At 49.3% G+C, this 23,366-nt stretch overlaps 1 protein-coding gene across 2 annotated transcripts in view; it reads left to right on the top strand.

The window, feature by feature from the left end:
- VAPB (VAMP associated protein B and C) overlaps window positions 1-23,038 on the top strand; it is a 54,410-nt gene extending 31,372 nt beyond the window's left edge. The window contains exons 3-6 of one of the 2 annotated variants that reach the window (XM_047067918.1): window positions 12,868-12,971; window positions 16,386-16,466; window positions 18,369-18,545; window positions 21,534-23,038. In XM_047067918.1, coding sequence (XP_046923874.1) covers window positions 12,868-12,971; window positions 16,386-16,466; window positions 18,369-18,545; window positions 21,534-21,692 — 521 coding nt within the window. In that variant the 3' untranslated portion in view covers window positions 21,693-23,038. The remainder of the gene's footprint in view (window positions 1-12,867; window positions 12,972-16,385; window positions 16,467-18,368; window positions 18,546-21,533) is intronic. The other variant, XM_047067919.1, reaches the window with a different exon arrangement.
- Window positions 23,039-23,366: the final 328 nt, after the last annotated feature.

Here is a 23,366-nt window from a genome sequence, read left to right as displayed (position 1 = left end):
CTTTGTGTCACAGAGGCTCCTGCATCATTAGAGGCTGCTGCTCGTTTGAAATGGGTACCTGACTGGCTTTTTCCACAACAGATTTTGATTGTGATGCATTTGGCTATTCATTTGATACCTAAAAGAAAACAATTCACCTCTTTGGAAAGATATAAGGTGTTTCATTATCTGATCATTTCTGCAAACTCTTATTCCCCACATCCTTTGGTCTTTCTCATTATGGTGCTCCAACGCCAGCTATCTCCCTGTGTGCTTCTCTCTGAGGCTGCAAGACCTGATCTGGACTCTTGAATTGGGTTGTTATCCAGGAAGTCAGGAGGGTGAGAGCCAGGTTTTATCGAGGGTCTCCTTTGTGCTGGGCCAGCGCACACGTTATCTCACATAGTTTCTGTTGTCTGCCCTGTGAGGAATGCATCATTACCTGCCTTGTACTGAGAAAGAGACCAGTGGCTGTAGGCTCATGAAGCTAGCGAGGGACAGAGCCAAGGTGTGGATCATTCTGTCTGGCTCTGCAGCCCAGACTGGACTTGAGCACGCTGGGGAGAGGAAGGGGTCTGAGATGTTGGCATTTCTGTACCCCTTGGATCCATATGGTTTCAGTTGGTCTGTTGAAATCCAGGGTAGCTGAAATCTTTTGTTCCTTTTTATTGAGTTACTTTTTTCCTCTTCATTTCTTTGCCCATATCAGATTTGAGCCAGGTTGTCAGTAGATGAGAATTACCAATTTTCACAGTGAATAAGGGGGCAGCAACATGGTTTCTCAATAAAATAGCCTCAACGGGTGGTTGTACAGCGTAGGTGTGCTTTCCAGTATTAAATATAAGTGTGTGTGTGTGTGTGTGTGTGTGTGTGTGTATCTCAGAAAGAGTCCTCCTTCCCCCATCACAGGAATGTTTTTTAGAGTGATAACCCTGGGCATTTGTTTTGATTTATAATTACCTGCTTAAGGAAAACCCAAGATTCTGTGGTCGTGGGCTTTCTCTTGCACACAAGAAGGTAAGGTACGGAGAGTGGGTGTGATTATCTAGCGTCACGTGGGTGATTAGTGGCACAGTTGGTGTTCGAAACCAGCCTCGCTCCTGATTCAGTGACGCTTCTGTGATGGGCAGCTGCCTCCACAGCGTCGTCACGGGTTCTCAACACGGAATGTATCTGGGGGGACGTTACTGAGTCCTGAAATACCCATGTGTCTGCAGGCCTTACTCCTAGATGAATCAAGATGATGTCCGCACACGAGAAAGGGCTCCCTTGTTTTTGTTCGGTGCGTGTTTATTCAGTGCTTGAGGTGCCCGTGGGTGAAAGCAGATGTCATCGCATCTCTGGGTCGGCGTCTCCAGTTGGCAAAGGAGGCTTGTGCCGTCCGTTGAGGGGCCATTGTGTCATCTATCACACCTTTGTATCTTGAGGTGAAAAGCCCTGGGCTCCTCCAGGGTCCTCTTAAAATGCAGCTATATGATGACCCCTCAGTGAGTACCTAGAGTTTCTGGGTTCCTTTGGGAGAGGAACCCTCCTCAGGACCAGAAAGACACCTGCAGACAGGCAGTGCAGAGTGTCCAAAGGCCCGCCTTCCCTTTTCCCCAGGGGTGCACGTGGCCGGGCTTGGTGCCACCCGCTGTCCTCAAAGCTCACTAGATTTGGGAGCCGGGAACCTGAGCAGAAAGCGTGGCGGTGCTGTTTAGCCTGTTGGCTCATCTTTGGCTGCTCCACTCCTGTCTCTAGTTGGTAATTTTCTCATTGGCAAAACGGAAGGACTAGTATCTACCGCACAGAGTGTTTCCCAGGGCTGTGTTAACTGAGTGCATGGTGCGAGAGTGTGACGGCATTATCTTCCCCCTAGTTGTGACGAAAACTGCCTGGTTTTTGTTGAAGGGGATTGTACCTACTTGAATGATACCTTTCTAGAAATAAATTCATTCCATACGTTTTATTAATTAATGGAGTTTTTCTAATTTTCAGAAGAGAGACGTGTTTTTTTTTCTTTCTATGGTACGCATTTGTCTTCTAGTGAAATCTCAGATATAGTCTGTAGAAAGGTGGTCGTCACATCAGCTTCAGACATTACTACCAGTATTGCCCCGTGTACCACACGGAGTGTCACAGCACGCCTGGAGAGGGCATGCCTAGTGCAAGATTTCTCTCCCGTTTCTGAAAACTCTTGGGATGCGCTCTTAGGGAAGGTTATAAATCATTCTTTGAGAGAGTGGGGCGGGAAGGAAAGAGGAGGAGGAGGAGGATGTCCACCCAGGTAGCTGGCCAGAGGGAGCGAGGTTTTGAAGGCACACAAATCAGGGTTGTATCGGGGGAGGAGGCGAGACTTTGTAGTTGTCAGATGTCTTCCCAACACACCCTGTGAAGCTCTTCTCAGCTTTCAGGTAGGCTGGATACTCAAGGGAGCTTACACTGTGCGTCAGAACTCCACACTCTGACCTATCACGTTATTGTCTTCAGAAGATGGCAAATTACTTACTGAGTCCTGAAAAAATAACAGTTCTGTTTTATAAACCTAGGTGGGAAAGTAATGGTTGGAAACAGGCATAACAAATGTTTTGGAATGTGTTGGAAACACACATAACGAATGTGTGGATTTCTCAAAGGGATGATCTGTGGTCTGGTCACCTGGGTCTAGGGTGGGAGTCCTTTTCTTTGTCCTTTCTGTAGATGCTCGTCTCAGCCCATTCTTCTCGAGGCCCGTTCTGGGATCTGTGCCTGCCGGACGAGGCAGTGTGGCAGGTGAGGGGTGCGGAGAGCTTTCTGTTGGCGTGAATTGGCCCCGAGTGCCGTGGTTTTGGCCCTTGCTCCTCGATACACACCATCTACTAGAGATGGTTTTGAATTATTCAAATCTGGACCTCAGCAAAATAGCTACACTTAAATGGAGATTGCAGAAGAGGAGATTGGATTCCCCCCCCCCCCGCCCTGAGATTTTAAATGCAAGGAAAATAGAACTTTTTGAATTAATGAATTGTTTGAAGCAGTGGAGGGGTCTCCCCATTTGTTCTAGCTTTACAAAATTAAATCTATTTTCTGAACTGTCTGGTGGGAAAATATTTTTAAGGGAGATAATTTCTGAAAATGTCTTTGTGGTAAGCTGTTAGTGGTTGTGAATTTTTTTTTTAATACTGCAGTTTAATAATGAGGGAGTTTTCCATTAATATTCCAAACCATGTTTGCCAGCGGATACAGCAGGTGAAGTGGTAAAATTATGGGCCCATCAAAAATACTTATGCTTCCTGTAATATGATATTAAGTTTAATATTTTTATAACCTTCACTGAATTCTAATTCCACTAAAGTAGCGAGCATGCTTCCATTTGCAGTTCAATTATGCACATTGGTTGCCTTTGTACCAAGCAAATTAGAAATGCAAAATATCTGTGTTTTGGGGGGGGGGGCATTGGAAAGAGTCATTAAAGATACCAATATTTAGGTACAGATACACTTTACTAAGTGTACCCTGGGAATTGAAAATGGATTAAAGACAAACAAACAGAAATTTAGTGTCTGCATCTGTATTTTAAATTAAAATTCAAAGAATTAAGGAGCAGTATTCACTCCTGACATATAGCCCTTTTCAGCACTTATTTCAATCACATTTTAAAGCATAAAGTTCTTCCAGTAAAATCCTAAGGAGAGAGAATGAATATCAGCAACTCTTCTTGGATGGAAACATTGGTCAATTAATGTAATTGGGTAGTATTGCCATTGATAATTAATCCTTTTAAGGTTTTGCTGACTCAGTTTAACGGAGCTGCTTGCTTGCCCTGGACCAGTCAACCTTGGGCTGCGGCTTTTAGGTGATTAGCACCAGCATATAAGTGCACTGCCCTTAGAGAGAGAAGTCAGCCATTCATCTGTCAAGTGCTGATAGTAGGAGCTAAATTTGGGGGGTTTGGGCATCTTAACAGCAGCATTCTTCTTCGTTTGATCATTTGCTTTGGAAGTCTCTGATAAGCGAACTCTTTTATAAATGGTTTTCATGAACCAAGTTTATTGCTCTCAGATAAGAACAGCTCACATTTATACTTAAAAGATGTCTTTAATCTTTTGCACCAGATGAGAGATTCTGGTGTTTTACAAAAGGAAATTAACAAAAATTCAGCCTAATTATGTTTTTTAAGATTTGTTTTTCAAAGTTTACTGTAATATTTAAGTTTCTTAAGAAGAATCCTGTGTTTCTCTTTTTAGGAGTATGACACGATTTATTTATTCTTTACATTTTCAAGGAGCAGGATCAAGAGGACCTGTCAGGGACACTGAGTCTGCCTCACTTCGTGGAAGGCAGCTTCAGCTTTCTGCAGAGTCACTGAGGAGCAAAAAATTAACGAGCAGCCAAAAGTAACGTTCTTTTTACTCATGCTAGTTTCTGGGATATTTATACCCCTGAGCGCCTCGTCTCGACTCTCTTGTTTACTCTTACTTTAAACTCACCGTTAGCCTTGTCCTCGTGTTCAGCCCATCACAGGCTGGAATGAGGTCAGAGGGCTTTGGGAAGTGGCCACAGTGAAGGGCTGGACAGGAATACCACGAAGAGCAAGTGGGGGAGAGGATTTGGAAACCACAGCCGGGATCTGGGATTACTTAAGCTTCAGGGCAGACCGTTCTCCATATTTCAGTTAATCCATCTCAGGAGCCGTAGCTTGTAGGTCTTTCTCAGATTGTACATAATGGGTGTTCATAATCCCCAGAGTAATCACGAAAAGGCTATGTTGTATTCCATCGTGAAGTATTATAGGAGACAGGAAAGTATGTTGGAGTTTGTAAAACCATGTGTATTTTATTTTATTTTTTTTTTTTTTAATTTTTTTTTTTTTCAACGTTTATTGATTTTTGGGACAGAGAGAGACAGAGCATGAACGGGGGAGGGGCAGAGAGAGAGGGAGACACAGAATCAGAAACAGGCTCCAGGCTCTGAGCCGTCAGCCCAGAGCCCGACGCGGGGCTCGAACTCACGGACCGCGAGATCGTGACCTGGTTGAAGTCGGACGCTTAACCGACTGCGCCACCCAGGCGCCCCAAACCATGTGTATTTTAAAGGATATTTGTAAAAAAGAGTGAATGAGCCCTGTGTTTTGGCCAGTGCCTGCATCTGGCACATCTCATCTTCTAGTGACGCCGAGGTACATTTGTACTAGTCTCTGCACAAATAAATTAACGAGACAATGGGAGTTTGTTATCTAAGATGCGCTGTGCTGAGTTGGAAAATCCTATAGAGAACACAGAGACAATTCAGTGTTAACTTATTTATAAATAGATAAAATTATTTGTCTGCTAGATTCCTAGTTCCATCAATAGTTCCATCCTATCTGTGGATAGGCAGAGTCCCAGAAAGCAGTTATGGTTTCAACACTTTGAGAATCCTAACAGAAGGATACATTGACTCATGATAAGGGTGCTTAAGTCTCTTAAGCTGATCGTGAGCTCTGACTTGTTTCTGATTAGCTTAGAAAAGCAGAGCGGTGACCACTTTACTACGCCACAAATGCGGTTTGGGAGAGAACAGCCTTGTTCGTGTACAGGTGATACGAAAGGAGGGAGAGAGAGAGAAGGAGAGGCGATGGGGAGATTGGAAACTGTGTCCTAACCCATGGGTACGAGGGTGACTGGCTCCGGGAGGTAGGAGAGAAGGGAAGCCAGACGGTTGAGGGTTGAAAAGGGCTTTCTCTCTTCATGCTGCCCCAATGAGGTTTCTAGAGGGAACGTGATTCAGGTGTGCTTTGAATGTTGGAAGGGAAGAAGGCGCACACCCGGAGCGTGAGACACCAGAACAGGGAGTCCTGCTCCCGGTCTAATTGGGTAGAAGGGCAGACGTGTGGGAAGGAGCTTAGGCATCTTCACGTCAACAATGTCCACTGGTAGAATAAGGTTCCCAAATAAGAATGAGGGTGTGAGATAGCATTCTGGTGGCAGCCCCAGTGTTAGGCGATGTATCGAACATGCGTTCTCGGGGTGTGGTCCCTGGGCCGGCAGAATCAGTACCATGTTGGAAACACACGTTCGCGGCCCCACCCCAAGTCCGTTGAATCAGAAGCTCTGGAGGTGGGGTCCTGCCACCTGTGTTGTAACAAGAACTCCAGGTGATTCTGATGTATGCTGAACCTTGAGACCCCCTCGTTGCCAAGTCAGATTAGTGGGTTCAGCCCTGGCAGGTTGGTGTATTGAGGTGTGGGTAGGGCAGGAAGACCCAGAGAGACATGCCGGGTGCGGCCAACGTGATAAGAAGAGGCTTGGGTCATGACAGAGCACCCTGTGTGGGTATGGGCACATGGCCAACACACGTGCATCCGTGTTGTGGGTTCAGACCAGGAAATCTGAGGAGACCGGGAGGAGTTGAACTGATTGTCTCTTACTTGGGAGAGAGGGTTGTTCTGTAGGAGGGTTTTGGTCTGAGGAATATGGTGAGGGTGAGTAGGGTGTGTAGGGGGGGAGATTACATTTGTAGGGTTATAGGGGCTGTGCAGGGTGACTTGATTTGGAAGAGAAACTGGGAGGAAGGGAGAAGATCTCTTAGGTGGAGAAATCTAGATGTCTGTGGAGGCCTGAGCCGAGATTTGGTCACATAAATGAGGAGAGAGACATCTTGATGGTAAGATGATGAGATCAGGGGTGCCTGGGTGGCTTAGGCGGTTGAGCGTCTGACTCTTGGTTTCAGGTCAGGTCATGATGGCAGTGAGGACGGAGCCTGCTTGGGATTCATTCATCCTCTCTCTCTCTCTCTCTCTTTCTGTCCCTCTCTGCCCCTCTTCCCCGCTTGCACTCTTCTCTCTCTAAAGTAAAAAAGAAAAAAGAAAAAAGAAAAGATTCTGAGATTAAAAAATAATAAAGCATGTGCCGTGGTGCTTGCAAGACTTTCATTCGCTTGCTCTGTTCGCACCGTGATGCAGACGAAAGTGAATGTGTAACTTGCCTGGCTTCTCCCGGGAAGCTTTTGTCCTGTGCTCAGTCAGCTCGTCACTTCTCTGAGGGGTGTGTGTGGTAAGTGGCATATATTCTGCATTTCTTCTCTTCTGAAGAAAGTCTGATCTTACTGACCCTCTCTTTTATGACCCCCGAAGGCCCTTTCCCAGCAGGACCCCGCTTTTGCCATCTGTGACACGGCCGACATTGTTTCATAAAGCGTTAATGTTGGTGAATGGTGAGCGGTCTCCTGGTAACCGGCTTCTTTTTAATGTAGTATCAGCACATACATTTTAAAAGTAGGATAGATGGTTCGTTTAAGAGGGTTTTATCATCAGTGTCTCCGATATTCAAGTGAAATAAATTAAGTTAATGGGAAGCTCTTTTATAGCCTGTCACGGAAAAAAGTACATAATTTCTGTCACCATTTGCATGTATGGAGCTGAAAGAACAAACGATTAACAACATTTATTCTGTCATGTTCTCATAAAGTTCCAGCTAATAGGGAATAGCAAATTGAACCGGGCAGGACATGGTGGTAGCTGAGAAATACAAACTTTCTGGCGTGAGTTGGGGGCAGTGGTGGACAGGCTGTGGGTTCTGGGCACAGCGAGGGTTCACGAAGCTTCTCGAGGTCTGGGTGGACACTTGCTGTCCTCTCCAGCTGCTGATTGCGAACCCACGAGGAAAGGAGAGCTGGTCGGTGGCAGGTGGAAGGGGGACCGTTGCCGGGGGGGAGGGGCTGAGCGCCACTTGGACCCTGAGTCTCCTGGAGGCCCGCCAGCAGGCCGTGGTTTTCACTCACGGTGTCGCGTTTCCAGCTCGCCGGCCTCGCTAGCGCGTGGGGCACGTGTGTTTCCATTTCACGAGTCCCGCCCTCCGGAGGGGTCATCTGGCCTGCTACCTGCGGCTGTCTCCCTGTGCTCTTTCGAGGTGATTTGCTCACCGCCCGTCCCCGCTGCTTTTGTTGTCACGTTCGTGTTGAACTCGGGTCCGAACGTCAGGGATGCCTTGTAGCGCTTCTTTCAGACCGCACCGTGGCAGCTTGGGAGGTAGGATGTTCTCTAGGCCTGCGGTTGTGCTGGTGACGTCTGTGATGTCTGAGGGTGGCAGGGGATCTCCGCACCCTTCCGCAGAGGTGGAGCGAGCAGCCGCGAGGAGGTTTGGTTAGCGGAGCACGGGGGGCCCCGGACCCCTTCCCGTGGTGGGTGTGCTCGCGTGGGCGCTCCTGTCTTCACCCAAGGCCTGGGTACGTGCTGGAGCTCACGGCTCGGTTTGTGTGAAGTGACTTTCTCTTGTATGTATTTGCTTTTAAGTAATCTCTACACCCAGCCTGGGGCTCGAACTCACAATCTGGAGATCAGGACTCGCACGCTCCGCCCGCTGAGCCAGCCAGGCACCCGGGTTGCGTCTCTCTTTTAAACCGCTCTTTCTCCCAAGAGGCATGACACAAAGCTGCCGGTGCCTCACTTGAATGATTTAGCCAGATCATTTTCCTGCTGGAGGGGCACGTGAGGCAGCTTGTTTAGAATGATGGCACTCAGCCTTTTGGTCTCAAGACTCTTTTATACTCCTAGGAACTGAAGACCCAAAGAACTTTTTTCATTTGTGGGTTGTATCAGTATTTATCATATTATACATTGAGGTGAGACATTTTAAGCATACTCATTCATTTAATAACATTAGTAAGTCACTTACATGCTAACAGTGACATTTTCAATGAAAAATAACTTCAAAAATTTAGTGAAAAGCCTGGCATCATCTGGCATGTTTTGTAACTCTCCTTCATGTCTGGCTCGGTAGAGGGCAGGCTGAACTCTCCCATCTGCTTTTGCAGTTAGTGTGTTACAGCGTGTTGTTCTGGTGAATGTATGTGAAGAGAAACCACTTTACACACATGTGTGGTTCAGGAAGGGAGGAGTATCTTTAGCAGCCTTTCCAGATAATTCTGGACATTGTGCTTTTAATACTACACCAAAACTTGACAAGGGGCACTTTTCTTCAAGTTTGGTATAGTGTGCAATCTGAAGCCATGTCAGTGAGCTACTTGAACTTCGCTTCACTAAAATGTGTTGGTCTCTCCTTGCACTTGGAATGGGCTTTTGAATACCGAATATTAGCAGAGTCATGCAGATCTTCCAGATGCTGACATACTTCATGACCCAGCATCAAAAAGTTGCTGATCTCATCAGAAAAGTCTTGAAGTGTTTGGGAAACTGAGCTCTTGATGGCAGATACCAGCTTTCCAAGAGCCTCATTTTTGGTACAAAGCTTGGATTTTCTCGTTGGCACCAGCTATTGAAAGTCGTTTTCCTTGAAGGGACAGGCACGCTTTGTTTTCGAGACGATGTCTGCCGTCCAGCCAGGTCTGCGTGGCCGTGGTTTTTCTGTCGATTGTTCTTTCGAGAAAGTGGTGTTCCGTGAGAAAGTCCTAGCTCTGCTCACGACCCAGACAGTTGTACGGCCGCTTTCCTGGGACAGCGGGTGCCGCGCGCGCATTCGCATCTCATTGCGCCGAGTGTTCGGATGTGTCGTCGGGGGTCGAGGTTTAATAAAATTAGTGATGGTTATGGCTTCGTCCAGGATATTAATAAGTGAAAATGGCCTTTAAAAAACCCTGCCGGTGTGCAGGACACCTGACACGGAGACCCCGCCCCGTGCTGCTTCTGCTCTGCTTTTGGCCCGGCCGGCCCTGCGGATCTCAGCATCCCCGCACCGGCACAGGGACGAGCGTCTTGGGATTACCACGACCACGCCGTTGACCTGCTGGATCACCTCTTGGGTTGGGCGGTGGGGGCGGGGGGCGGGGGGGCTTCGGTCTGTGGAAGTGCTTTGAGCAGCCGGGTGTGGAATCTGACTCTGGAAGCGAGGCCAGTGTTGGCATGCTGGCCGTGGGGTCCGAGGGAGACCAGTCAGCCTTTCTCAGCCCTTGTCTGGGGGGAAGCACGGGCTTCTTGGGTGGGTTGTCGCGAGGACCGAATGGGAGAAGTAATGAAAGCGTGCCTTCTGCGGTGCCTGGTAGGGAGTAGGCACCGGCGCGGCCGTCTTTCTTTCCTTCCTGGGACCTTGTGACGCCACCGGAGCGGTGGGGGTGGGGAGGTGGAAAGGTCAGTCTTGCCCTAGCGCAGGCCTAGAATCCACATGCGGGTCTCTTGGCTCTTACTTCTCACTTGCCCTGTTTCCAGGATTGGGGACAAGAAGGAAAGGGAACAGCAGGTCTCTCCGAGGCTGTTTGTGGGTGGAAGGGCGTTCTCAGGTTCTCTGGACCCGTCTGTCCGTTGTGTACATGTGATCCACCGTAGCTTGAACTAAAAGGCCAGCTTCTCTGAGATGAGCAGTGTCTTCTGATTGCTGTCGTCTCCTGAGCACTGGGGGCTCTTTGCAGATCATTCTGGTTCAGCCTCATCGGTCTCCATGGTGGAGGATGATGGGGGGCCGTTCACAGCTGAGAAAGTGCCGTCTCAAGGGCGAGGCAGTTTTTGCTCCCGGAGCCTGTGAGCTGCTGGAGATCTGAGTGTGGTCTAGGACACAGTCCTCTCCCTTCCTGTCCTGACAGAATAGCAAAGCATGACTTGGTCACAGCCAAGTGAAACCGGAAATTCTCAAAACCTGATTCACATTACTTTTTAACAGTGCTGACCCAGCTTCAAAAAAGGTTGACAGCCCCCGTCCAAGAAGGATCTCGGTACCTGTGGAGACATTGGCTCCTTAGTTTATAATGTGGGTTTTCCTCATTGTAGTCTTGGGGGTGGAAAAAGCATGATGGGAACTGAACTTTGAAAAGAAGAGTCTGTGCTGTTGACCCGTTGGTCTGGTCACTTGTCCCTTAGGTTAAATGTCAAGCCCACGTGTGGACTGACCCCCCAGGTCTGTCCTCAGGAGAGCCCTTGCCAGCTCAGTGGTGCCAGGGTGGGAGTTAGCTGCGTCCGGGCCCAAAGCCACCAGTGAGGACTGCTCTTTCGGGAGGGAACCGTGCGCCTACACCTCAGTGGCCTGTGTTTTAAGTGACCTTTTGTTCTCCCCGCTGATGGTCATGCTGAATTTGGGGTACTCGGGACAACTTTGTTGGCTCTAGACTTGATGTCGTGTGTGCATAAGCCCTGACTTTTAAAAAGGTTTGCACGTTTATCGATTTTTGTCCTGAAGAAGTTTCCCGGTAACGCCTCCTGTCGCTCAGAGCACTCAGATGGGTGATGCGGGCCGTGGGACCGCCCGGGTGACCGCCCGTATGGAAGCGTTTGAACGTGCCTTGCTGTCAGACTGCAGTGGACTTTCTGTGTCCCCAAGAGGGAGGGGACTCTGCCTCCGCAGCCTGAATGGCCGAGCTGTTTGCGTTTCTGCTGTCCGTCGCGGTCCTTCGCGAGGTCCGTGGCGGTGCTCCTGGGGTGCAGAGTGTGCGTCTGCCTCATGTTGGAGCGACCGGTGTGGCCGAAGGGGGTGCTGGCTTGCACTTGGCCCCTCGGAGAAGTTGGGCTGCTTCCTGGCACCGTGGCTTTGAGGAAGTCGCTTCCGTGTGTTGCTCTTCATTTGTAAGCTAGGGTGGAGGACGCGGGCCCCCTCTCGGCCGCAGGGGCGGTTTAGAGGGGGGCTCAGAGGCAGGAGGACCCTGGGGAGCGTTGCGCCGGGGGAGAACGTTGCGCCGGGGGAGCGTTGCGCCGGGGGGAGAACGACGCACGCACGCGGCTTGCGCCCTTAGTGGGCGGGGACTCGGTCGCTGGCGGAGGCCCGCCCGCTCTGAGCGTCCGCTCCTTCGCGCTGTGACCTCGGGCGAGTCGGTTAACCTTTCTGTGCTTCGGTTTTTTTCGCCTGCAACGGGCATTAAAATAACTTCCGGAGCAGTACCTACCTCGCAAAGACGAAATGAGCTAATAGTAGACCTGAAGTACAGCCCGGGTTCCTGCACGTGGGAGATGCCGAGTCCCCGTCGGCTCTTAGCGTGGTCGGGACGCCGTTTCCTGCGTGTGAAGAGGTTGTGTGTCAGAGGACTTAGCCAGATGGGTGCTTTGGCCGGAGCCTTGTAGCAGATGCCGTATTTTAAAGCAGCTACTATTTGGGGTGCCTGGGTGGCTCTGTCGGTTAAGCATCTGACTTCATCTCAGCTCATGATCTCACGGCTCATGGGTTCGAGCCCCGCGTCGGGCTCTGTGCTGTCAGAGCCTGTTTGGGATTCTGCGTCTCCCTCCCTCGCTCACGTTCTGTCTCTCTGTCTCCCTGTCTCTCAAAAATAAACGTAAAAATTAAAACAAAAATAAAGCCGCCACCATTTAACGAGGGTGGGTTCTAAGGAAGCCAGTGGGAACGGGAAGGGGCCTCCTCAGTGCAGTGGGCGTGACTTAGCCAAGGGAGCCTTTCTGGGAGGCCCCTCCAGGTTTGGGGAGAAAATGTGGGGTGTACCCAGGTGGTGTTTTCCCCTCGCTGAGAGTGTGCAGGCTGTGAACATTTCCTAACGTCCTATCGGCAAAATCGTATTTGAAGCACTCCCTTGAATGCCTTATATGGGAAATGGGACAGAGAAAAGCTAAAACTAAACAGTCACTTAAATGTCTCGGATTATCGTTTTACTTCCTGAAGAGATCGTTTGGGCGTGTTCTCTGGAGCACAGCCGGCAAGTGCTGTTTCCGCCCGGTTTACCTGTCCCGCCAGGGCTGTGGCAGACGTGGCGTCAGGCGCACGGTGGTGAAAGGGCGGCTAGGGATGGGGGGGGGGGGGGGCTGAGTCCTCTGCCCAAGTCAGCTCTGCCACCGCCTGCTGTCTGGCGTGGGGCAAGGCCCCCGGCCTTTCTGGACCTCAGGCTTGAGCCCTGAAAAGCCGAGAAGACGCTGGTCGTCTTGCCCTGCTAACCTCACCTGGGCGTTAGGAGGCTCGGGCGAGAGCCCTGGTAAGCTGCTGTACGACCAGAATACGAGTTTGAACGTGACAAATGGCTGCTGATAACCAAGCTCTGACCCTCCTAATGAAATATTTTCTTTCCCAGTGATGTTACAGCCTTTCGATTATGATCCCAATGAGAAAAGTAAACACAAGTTTATGGTTCAGTCTATGTTTGCTCCAACTGACACTTCTGATATGGAAGCAGTAGTAAGTACTGAATGCTTCTTACTTGTTTGTTGTTTTTTTTTTTTAGTAATTAAAAGAAAATGATTAGGTACAGAATTTTGGGTGCATGCATTTCAAAATGTGTCAACATTGTTTTTAACGGGGAGTGTTGTTTTCAAGGAGGTTTGTACTTTGACTACCTTTCTGGTTTTTCTCAAACTTATTTTCACATTTTATGTAACTTTCCAGAATACTCTTCTGACTTTCATATCCGTTAGCTTCAGCACTTCCTTGCTCTGATGGATGGTATCTTAAATGTTTGAGGATTCCCTCCCCTTTTTGTGTCTCCCCTCCCATCCCCCACAGAAAAGGATACCTCTCATTATACGGGGTGTTTCTTACCGTGTCCTCCCCATCACTCCCCCGAGAACCCAGAGGGACGTGAGAGAGTGGGATGCTAAATGTCCTTCGATGCTTAAGGGTTTAGTTTTTGCTTGTTTCTGGTAAGCATGGATTTCCCCCCTGCCTCCCTCGTTTCCCTCATTTTTCCCTGCTTCAATACGTGTTAAACTGTCTCTAATTTTGGTAAAAATAAGATGGCTTTGTTTTTATGAAACAAGTAAGTGATACTATATTATTGGTTTCTCTGGAAAAAGATTATAATGGGAATTCTCCTGAAAATAGGCTCCTTACACATTTAAATGAATCAGCAGGCATTCTGATGCCACGGGAATCACGTGTGGATAACCTCCTGGGCCACCGCCCCAGCTAGGCCGGACTGGCCAGTCCTCACAGATGGGAGAGAAGGGCAGGGTTCTCTCAACGTTTTCATCACTTTCCAGCTCTCCAGCCCAGGCTAGGAGACTGGTCACCCGAGGTGTGCCTGCAGACGTGAGACTGCGGTGGCTCACACGGCACTGTGGTTTTTCTCTTTCAAAATTCTGTGCCGAGGGCTTTTTATGCACAGGTTCCCGCCTCGTCCCAGTGTCACCGCTCGGCCTTTTCGGTCAGTCTTAGAAAAGCATTACTGGCCATCTCGGTGGATGTTCACGTTTGGGGCAGGAAATAAAGGGGAAGCCAGATACTTTGAGGTTCGAGAGAGATCGGTGATAATAGGTGATCTTCCCCTTTTCCTAAGAATGATTATTGGGGCATTCGCTACTTTCTCTTCTGTTTCCCACAACGTGATGTGTCACTTCACGTTGATTTGTGTGAGCGAGGAAATACACGGCAGATGGGACACTGGGGACTCCAAGAGTGCGTTCTGCTTGGCTTTGGCTGCATGGCTCAGAGACCAGAGCGTGGGCTTGGGCGTCTGTGGTGTGGAGCTGAGTCCTGCCTTTTCCTACCGTTGTGGCCGCGGGCAGTTTTCATTAACTCTTCCTAGGGTCTGGTCACCTGTAAAAGGGGGCTAAAAACCCAAGTGACTCCGTTGCCGTGGGACCCAGCGTGCTGTGTGTCTCCGACACCGGGCACGGAGTCCAGAGTTGCCGTGTCTGAGGGCCGTCGTAGGCCAGGCCCCCGTTTTGCTCCCTTTAGGATGATTTTTATAAGAGTTAAAAATTCTTCTAGGGAATGTCCATTGTAGGAAGCTGTGGAAATACACACGTAAGCAAAAATAAAACCAAAAGTAACTAAAACTAAAAGATTTGTTTATGCTCGACCTAACCACTGTTTTTGAGAGCCTTGTGCCATTTCTTTAAACTATTTTTTTGTGTGTGTTTTGATGTACAGGAAGTAGAAAAAATTATATCGTGACTACTCACATAGACTTTGCCTAGATTTACCATCTAACACTTGGCCACATTTGCTTCATTTCTGTTGTAAACTCTTTTTTCGCTGAACCGCTTGGTTGTAAGACGCAGGCTTCACGACTCTTCGGTCGTGCGTGCTTCAGGGCAGGGACAGTGCTCTGGCATAGCCACAGCACTGTCCCCCTGGCTGAGAAAACTGGCGTTCATTCAGTCATATTATCTAGCAGAAAGACCCTGATGCAGCATTTTCCAGTTACTCCAGACTGGCCTTGAGTTGTTCTTATACAGCTTTGTAATATCTTGATTATTAAATTTAAATTGTTTTAGTGGAAGGAGGCAAAACCGGAAGACCTTAGTACTTAGTACTTAGACTTAGTACTTAGTCTAGTAGAGTACTCTCACCCTTTTTTGTTTTCGTGGCTTTGAAGTTTTTAGAGTCCAGGCCAGTTAGGTTGTTGTACGCCCCACATTCTGGACTTGTTCGGTTATTTCCTCACGATCACATTCAGGTTAAATGCGTTTTGGCAAGAATATGCCATAAGTAACGTCCTGTATGCACCGTGCCAGAAGGCACGGAGTACTGGCTCGTCCCTCTGTCGGTGATGCTAAGTTGGATCCCTTGGTTACGATGGTGAGGTGACTGCCAACGTTCCCGCGTCCAAGCGCAGTTGCCCCTTGGGGAATAGGTAATCTGTGATACCCTTGAGTAATCAGGTACTTGGAGACCATGTGAACGTGCTGCTCGCCAGCAGTCTCGCCCTCACCCGGTGGTTGTAGCGTCCAGCGGTGATCCTTGCTTGATGCTCTTGACACACGCACGCACACACACGCACACACACGTGTGCTCGTGTGTGCGTACAGAGGAACAAACTTCAGATCTTGTTTCTAGCTTCTTCACTTAACGTTCGGTGCAAGCAAACACTCTTTGGTAGCATTTGAATGGCGTGCGGTTCCACTGAATGGACCTGCCCCGATGCATCTGGCCGCTCTGATGTTTGGCGCGTTCCTGGCTCTTGCATGGTCCCGGGGGAGGGGGGAGTATCGTAAACTTCCTGCCGTGCTGGCCTGCGCTTCTCAGCATGCCCTGGGATTCCTGTCCTCACTGCCAGAAGGAGGGGGATTGAGCCAGGAGCACATCATCCCAGAGCATGGATCTGATTTAGCCGGCAAGGTGTTCCCGCCAGCAGGCTGGAGGGAGTGGGGGGGGCCACCCGGACACTGGCTTGCTAGCTGTGCCCCTTTGGTAGTGGGCAGTGTGGTTCTGAATCCACTCCCAGGTAGTGTACGTTTCCTCTCTCTAAGAAGGGCGTATCCCGCAAAGTCCGTTTTATTTTCCTAAGGAGAGCCAAAGTTGCCTCTGGTCCTTCGGACATAATTTAGACAATTCCTCTTCCTCCGGTGATGGTCAGTCGTCTCTGTTCCACGTGCTTCCCATAGACTAGCAGCAGGGAGGAGCATTGGTTGGTGTGGAGGGATCAGACGGCGGGACTGGGCTTGTGAAGCGTGAGAAGTATTCGGGAAAGCTAGTGTGTTTAATCTTGTCGTTAAAGCTACTGAAATCTCTACAGACGTAAGTTCTTTATTTGATATACATCAGGGCTTTCTCATTAAGAGTGTTTTTCTGAAATTGTCAGTTATAGGAAGAAAATTATTCCTCCGGCAGCTTTGTAATATCTTGATTATTAAATTTAAATTGTTTTAGTGGAAGGAGGCAAAACCGGAAGACCTTATGGATTCAAAACTTAGATGTGTGTTTGAATTGCCAGCAGAAAATGATAAACCAGTAAGTATGTTTATGGTTAACAATAATTGAATGTTGCAAGCTGATACTTATTTGCATACCATCTCCTACAAAACCAAGATTTAAGTTGGCAAATTATTTTCCTTCCTCTGACGTGTGATGAAAAAAATAAGCTGAAGTCAACAAGTAAGCGGGCCTCCAGGAAATCAGCCTTTGAGAGGCTTGCAGAAAGACACCTAATTGAAACAATTTTTTTTGTCTTAAAAAGTGCAACCTGTTGGCTGTTGGAATGTCCTAAATCCTAAAGCGCTTCTTTGACTTGGCAAAGTTATAGGTTGCTGTAAAACAGTGGGTGAGTCTGAAACAGGGAATAATTTGCCGTTGATCATGGTGCTTGACGGACAGGCTCTCGGGTTCTGTTCCACAGACCTCCGTCGCGGGTCTCCCTGTCCGTCCGCTCTTTCCCCTTCCCCCTCCTGCCTCTTTAGGGTTTCTCAACCTCAGCACTATTAACATCGGGGCTGGGTCATTCTCTGCTGGGGGCCCATCCTGGCCCTTGTAGGCTGTTCAGCAGCACCCCTGGCCTCTGCTCACTAGATACGAACAGTCCCCCCTCTCGTGTGACAACCAAAGGTGTCTCCAGACATTGCCCGTTGTGCATGGGTGGGGGCGGAATCATCGCCTCCATTGGGAGTCCCCCCCCCCCCACCTCGTGTTGCCGGAGGGGGTCGCTGAAAGGACCGGCTTCCTCCAAGCTGTCGACTGGCTTTTCTCTGGGAAGCCAAGGGACAAGCCTGTCATGGCCCTTGCCTGTGGCCAGTTGAAGAGAGAAGACTGTATCCGAAGTGCTAATTTGGACCTTCCTTCAACCTAGTCAGAAAATCTTCAATTGTATTAAAAGCACTGTTTGAAACACACAGAATATTCAACTACCCTGTCTGTTAATAGCTGGAGTTGGGAAATCGAAGCGCTCACATTGTTAACATCGTCCACAGCAGCGTCCAGGGATGCTGTTGATAATGTGTCACCACTGCTTAGTATTTTCTTCCTGCTCAGTGACTGACCGCTGTCGTTATCCTGTTTCTCGGATGGGTAGTGGGCTGTTTTGTTTTTGCTTTTTTCTCTTCCCGCTGCACATCCCGGTAAGGTCGGCATCGCTGTTCAGCTCCCGGCCCTGTGCCGAGCCAGCTTTGTGGAGGCGGGGGTGGGGGGGCGCCCTGGCAGGAACCCCTCCTCTCCTCTGGAAGACGAGGGGTCGAGCCCGAGGGTGCGATAGGGAGAGCTAGTCGTTTTCCGGGGGCCGCACGGAGCCCTCAGCACGCTGGTCCCCGCCTGTTCTATTTTCCCCAGCACACCTGAACATCCCCGCCCCGGGCACTCTCCAGAGGCCGTCGTGACCGTCTTGGCCGGGACGTGGGGGACGCGCACGTCCCTGGATTGAAATATCACAGACGCTGAGCTCGTTTCACCTGCAACGCAGCTTCAGAGTTCTGAGTTCGTGACATAAATCGTCCTCGGTGTCACGTTCTCCTTGGCCTCCCCCGTCCCCCTTCCCCCGTCCCAGCCCATCCTGGGGATGTTCAGGGCTTCCTGGTGACAGTAACTCGTGGCTAGTAACTCCCGAGCTTGTACGATTACGATATGCTACTGTTTGCATGGCGGGGATTTGCTAGTGCGGTATGCACGGTCCTTTTTCTCTTTCTTTGAAGTATTAGTCTCAGCCGAACTTCATTATTTGCCCTTATCCATAATTTCTGGGGCCCCGTTGCTTTAGATTATTAAGATACTAGATAAAGTGATCCATTTTTAAAATAAATGTGACATTTTACAGTGTGGATGAAACACTACCACGTGTGGTGTTTGCTGAGAACTACTTTACTTTGCATAAAAAAGTCCTTTATTACATAGTTGGTGACACTTGGGCTTTCATTTATTTCTGAACAGCATGATGTAGAAATAAATAAAATCATACCCACAACCGCATCAAAGACAGAAACACCAACGGTGTCTAAAGCTCTGAGCTCCTCTTTGGATGACACTGAGGTTAAGAAGGTCATGGAGGAGTGTAAGAGGCTGCAAGGTGAAGTTCAGAGGCTGCGGGAGGAGAACAAGCAATTCAAGGTAATGGCTTTTTCTTCTTTTTTCTTGTCTTGTCTTTTCTTGTCTCTTTTCTTGTCTCTTTTCTTGTCTCTTTTCTTTTCTTTTCTTTTCTTTTCTTTTCTTTTCTTTTCTTTTCTTTCTTGTTTTTTTTAAAGAGTTTATAAGTCTTTTAAGTAATCTCCACACCCAACATGGGGCTCGAACTCAACCACCCCAAGACCAAGAGTCGCATGCTGTACCGACTGAGCCAGCCAGGTGCCCCAGTGGTATTTTATTCCTGACAATCTGCAGAAAACAAGGGCTTTCCTCCTGTGATCTTGGGTGGTGAAGCTGATGAATCCCTGAATTTGTAGAGTTGTTTTGTATTTGCACATTCTTTCCTCAGGGAGAGAGGTCTGTGGCTTTCATCAGGTTCTCAAAAGAGCTCCGAACAACCCCCTGCCCTCTAATTAACCAGCGTCCCTTGAGCAGAAGTTTCTCAGCTATTCAAATTCTTGTTCCCTTGTACTTTGTGTGTTATAATTTATTTGATCTTCTAAACCCTTTGGTGATTATCATCACCCCCACTTTACAGATGAGGAAACTGAGGAACAGAGAGGTTAAGTGACTTGCCTGAGATCACACGGTCAGTGAGATGAGAACCCGGGCTGTGTGCCCCAGAGTCCCCATCTTTCCCGTTCTCCCGCTTCAGCCTGCAGACTCTTGTCCTCGTGTTGAGAAACAAAGCCTCTGTCATCCTCCCACTAGCATAAATTGAAGATCAATTCTGAGATTAAAAACAAAACCGCAGTGGGTATCCTGACTTCACATTTTCAAATCCTCCTCCATCCCCACTGAATGAGAGTCCTTTGTTAGGAGGGTGAATACTGACCTGTACTCTGTTTTAACACAGGCGTCATTCTGGATTTTGGAGATTCTGGGTGGGTCTGGGCAGTAGGGTCTCAACAAACTACTAATGTGGTGAGGAGCTCGGAGACAGGAAGTTGTCACGGCAGACGGGTGGAGCCCACAGAAGGAGGCCCCCGAGTCTCCGGTGGGCGGATGCTGACGGAGGGGTCGGCACTGGCGTCAGAGGGTCGGGCTGCACGGGTGGGGGAGGGGGGGCACGGCGTACCTCATTTGGCCCCGGAGCCCTCACGTGTTGTGGTAGTGACTGCTTACACTTGACCCGCTCTGAATCTGTGGTGGTCACGGCGTCTCCTGGGCCTCCACTCACAGAACGTGTCTGAGGCCCCTTCCAGCTTTAAGAGTATGTGTGTTTCAGACGGGGTCTTGGGTCTTGAAGAGGTTTCTGAACATCTGATCCTAGGAACTTCTGTTGCAGCTTAAGTATGAGGCCGGCCTGTTGTCTTCTTCTCGGTCCTGCTGCCCCACCAGGCCCTGGACTGTCGCTCTTTAACTACCATGGCACCAGATGCACATGAGAAATTCAGTTCAGTTGACTTTTCCTTCTTTCATGCTGACAGTGTAGTAGATACAGGAGAACTGACAGTGTCTGGAAAATGGCATCATCTTCTTTCTTTGCAGTAATCTTGATTTGCCTCATTCAGTAACTTTCAGTATGGAGCAAATTATGAAGCTGACACTTTGCTTTTTGGCGAAAAATCTAAGATCTGCCCGAATGAAGCTTCTCCTTGAGTGTATTTCTCTTCAGAAACGTTTAAAGTGATAAATAGGTAGAAATAGCTTCTATATAAACCCAATAAAATCAATGCTGTATTTTGCTGTGCCCATTTTTTTTTTTTGAAGTTAATCGAATAACGCCGCTCATTCATCACTGTGCAGTGGTGTTGGCCATGCCCCGTGAGCAGAACATCTTCACAATGCTAGCAGACCAGTCTTGACGTTAGAAGATTCTTCATCCCTGCCAAACACTGATTTCTTGTTTTGTGTCCTTTCACTCTTTCATTTGGCCAACACGCCTCTCGAGGCCCTCCCTTGTACCTGGCACCGTGGGTGCATACGTGAGCTGTCCTCGCCATGGAGGAGCTCCCCGTTGACCGGGGTCGCTGGGGACACACAGACACGGGTCCCGGAGACCCGACTGATGAGTGGTCCCACAGAGATGGCCCCAAGTGCCTGGAGAGTCAGCTTGGCGGGCTGGCTGCCTGTTGTCTCCAGGACCTACGAGTCTGGGGATGAGCAGACGGGGTCGTTAGCCGGAGGCACGCCTGGGACCACGTGGAGAGACGCATGGCCTGTTGAGGAATGTGCACTGGGCCTTGGGATCAGTGAAGAAAGAAAGGGTTTCTGTTCTGTGCATATCTACGTAGTTGAGGGAAAAGTGTGGCCGAATGTCTGCAGAGATGTGAAAAAGGATGCTGCTCCTTTGGCGGGAATTCCTTGCTTTAAGTCGAAAATATTTGAGATGCGTTGATCAAACTGTGTCACATTTTAATAGTATCCCAGATACCATTGTTTTCTATCCAGCAGTCTCCATGTAACTCATCAACTACAGAGCTCTGCACTGGAAAACTTGTGGGCCCCCTACCTGTGTAGCTTCTTGTGATTGTTTAGATTTGTGCTTCGGGAAATGCCTGTCGTTCACACATTGATGCCCTGAGCAGGGAAGACTGCTCATCAGAGGAAGAAGGACAGAGAGGGTTGGAGTCGGGTGTAGAAGGGTGGCCCGGAGACGCGGCCAGGACGGTGGGTGGTCCCAGGTCTCACATGTGCCTGGCGGACCCCGTCGGGAGCTTTTTCTCTGTAAGTCACGGGGAACCGAGGCCCTGCTTTAGATGTGTGGTATAAAAAGGTGCACTGGCAGCCTCGTGTAGGTGGGCAGAAGGAAAGAGGGGCCGGCTGCTGGCAGCGTTTTCTCCCTGGCCTCAAGCCAGTGCCGCCTTCTCCGTGGGATTCAGTTTCTCCCTTTGAAAAGTGAGGAGGCTGGACCACACCACGTGATCCAAGTCTGTGCTTAAAAGCCCACCCTGCTCTGCTAAACTGTACAGCTGACTTCTGCTTCTGGGGCCTTGGGTTGTCTTTGAAAATGTGCATTTGCTTCCGTAGGAAGAAGACGGACTTCGCATGAGGAAGACGGTGCAGAGCCACAGCCCCGTCCCCGTGTCAGCCACGGCTGGGAAGGAGGAGGGCCTCAGCGCCCGGCTCCTTGCTCTCGTGGTTTTGTTCTTCATTGTCGGTGTGATCATAGGGAAGATCGCCTTGTAGACGCGGCAGGCGGAGGGTGGCACACTGCGTTGACGGGCCCGCCATTCTGTGGGGTTTGAATTTATCATAACCATGTGTCAAAAGAAGTTAATGTATGATGACATCTCACAGGTCTTGCCTTTAAATTACCCCCTCCCCACGCGTGCGCACGCGTGCACATACGCACATACACACACACACATACACACACACACACACACACAAATTATAACGTAACAATCTTTTAGAAAGTTAAAAATGTATAGTAAGTGATCGGGGGAACATAATGATCTTTGTGAATGACAAGGGAAACCGTGATTAAACCATAATGGCATGTTGGAAGTGTCATTTTAAACATTTGTAGCCTTGGTACGTGTGGCTGGACTGATTACCTCTCTTAGAACGAGACAGTCTTCCTGCCGGTTGGTGCTGGCCCTCAGGGGAGCCGGAGCCCGGTGCGGTGGGGGTGGGGAGGGCCGTCCCCTCCCCAGAGCAACCCCCCACCCGCCCCCTCGCTCCCCGGGCTGCTTCTCCATGTTCTGCCCTGGCCGTCGGTTCCCTGGGACTGACGAACAGGGTCAGAAGCCAGAAGAATTGTGCTGTGGCAGCGTCAGTTCTGCCCGTCGGGAGCGGGAGGCGGACGGTGACCGACTGACCCACCACTTTGGAAATTAAAGTCAATGCTTTGTTCTCTTAAAGGGACCAAGCTGAATTACTGTTGGTTCATGTAGTGAGATGGAATTGTTCTTCAGAGATGTGTAACGCATATTTAACTTATTTAATGTATTTCCTCTCATGTTTCCTTCTTGCCACGAGATCATGATTAATGCTGTGGCCTCCAAATCACACCTGTGCTGCCGGAGGGCTGCGGGCTCCTCCCCCCCCCCCCCCCCCCCCGAGGCTCTGCGCGTCGATGCAGGTGGGGGTGCTGTGAACGTTGGGAACAGCTGCCACGAAGTGTTTCTCTGTGTAGACGAACGACAGTCGTCATCGAGAGGGAATTTTTCTTAGTATCAGCAGCGGTCAACTCTGTCACCCTTTCTGATGGAGAAGAGTAGCTGACGTTCTTTCTTGTTCCTCCGTTGTCCCTCAGCCACCACTTACACTTCCAGCACGTGCGCCCTGAGTCTGGTCCTGACCTTTCCCGTGTGGCCCTGGCCCGAGATGGGGCGGCAGGGTGGTGGCGGAGAGGGAGCCAGCTGGGTGGGGGCGGGGAGAGGGGCCACAGGCTCCTCAGATAGTCGTCAAGTAGTTATTGGGAGTTTGACTGTAAATTAATTTTATGCCATAAAAGACCAATCCAATTCTGTTCGACCATGTAGCATCTTAAAAAGAAAAAAAATTAAAATAAAGCCCCAGAATTAAGAGTTCTTTTGTCATTTTGTCACCTTTGCTGTAGAGGGGAAATTATTATTTTTATGATCCTCGTTATTATTTTGTTATTGGAAGGTTGGCTTTAAAATGAGCCCTATCAATGAAAATACATGTTTAATGATTTAAATATAGATATAGCTATATACGTGCGTGTGTGTGTGTGTGTGTGTGTGTGTGTGTGTGTGGCGTTGGCTTCAACTGAAAGTATAAAAATAAAACTGTTGAAAATCTTAAGCAACTGGTCACCCTCGCCCTTCCATTACCTTGCCCTTCGGTAGGAAAAGAACTCTCCTTTGGGTCAAGGAGCCAGGCAGAAAAGAT

Source organism: Lynx rufus, unplaced genomic scaffold, assembly GCF_022079265.1.
Source record: "Lynx rufus isolate CCGP_SWC_20201006 ecotype Redwood Valley unplaced genomic scaffold, mLynRuf1.p SCAF_8, whole genome shotgun sequence".
Classification (NCBI taxonomy): Eukaryota; Metazoa; Chordata; class Mammalia; order Carnivora; family Felidae; genus Lynx; species Lynx rufus.
Note: the sequence above shows the minus strand (reverse complement) of the source record. Positions and strands in the feature narration are given on the sequence as shown.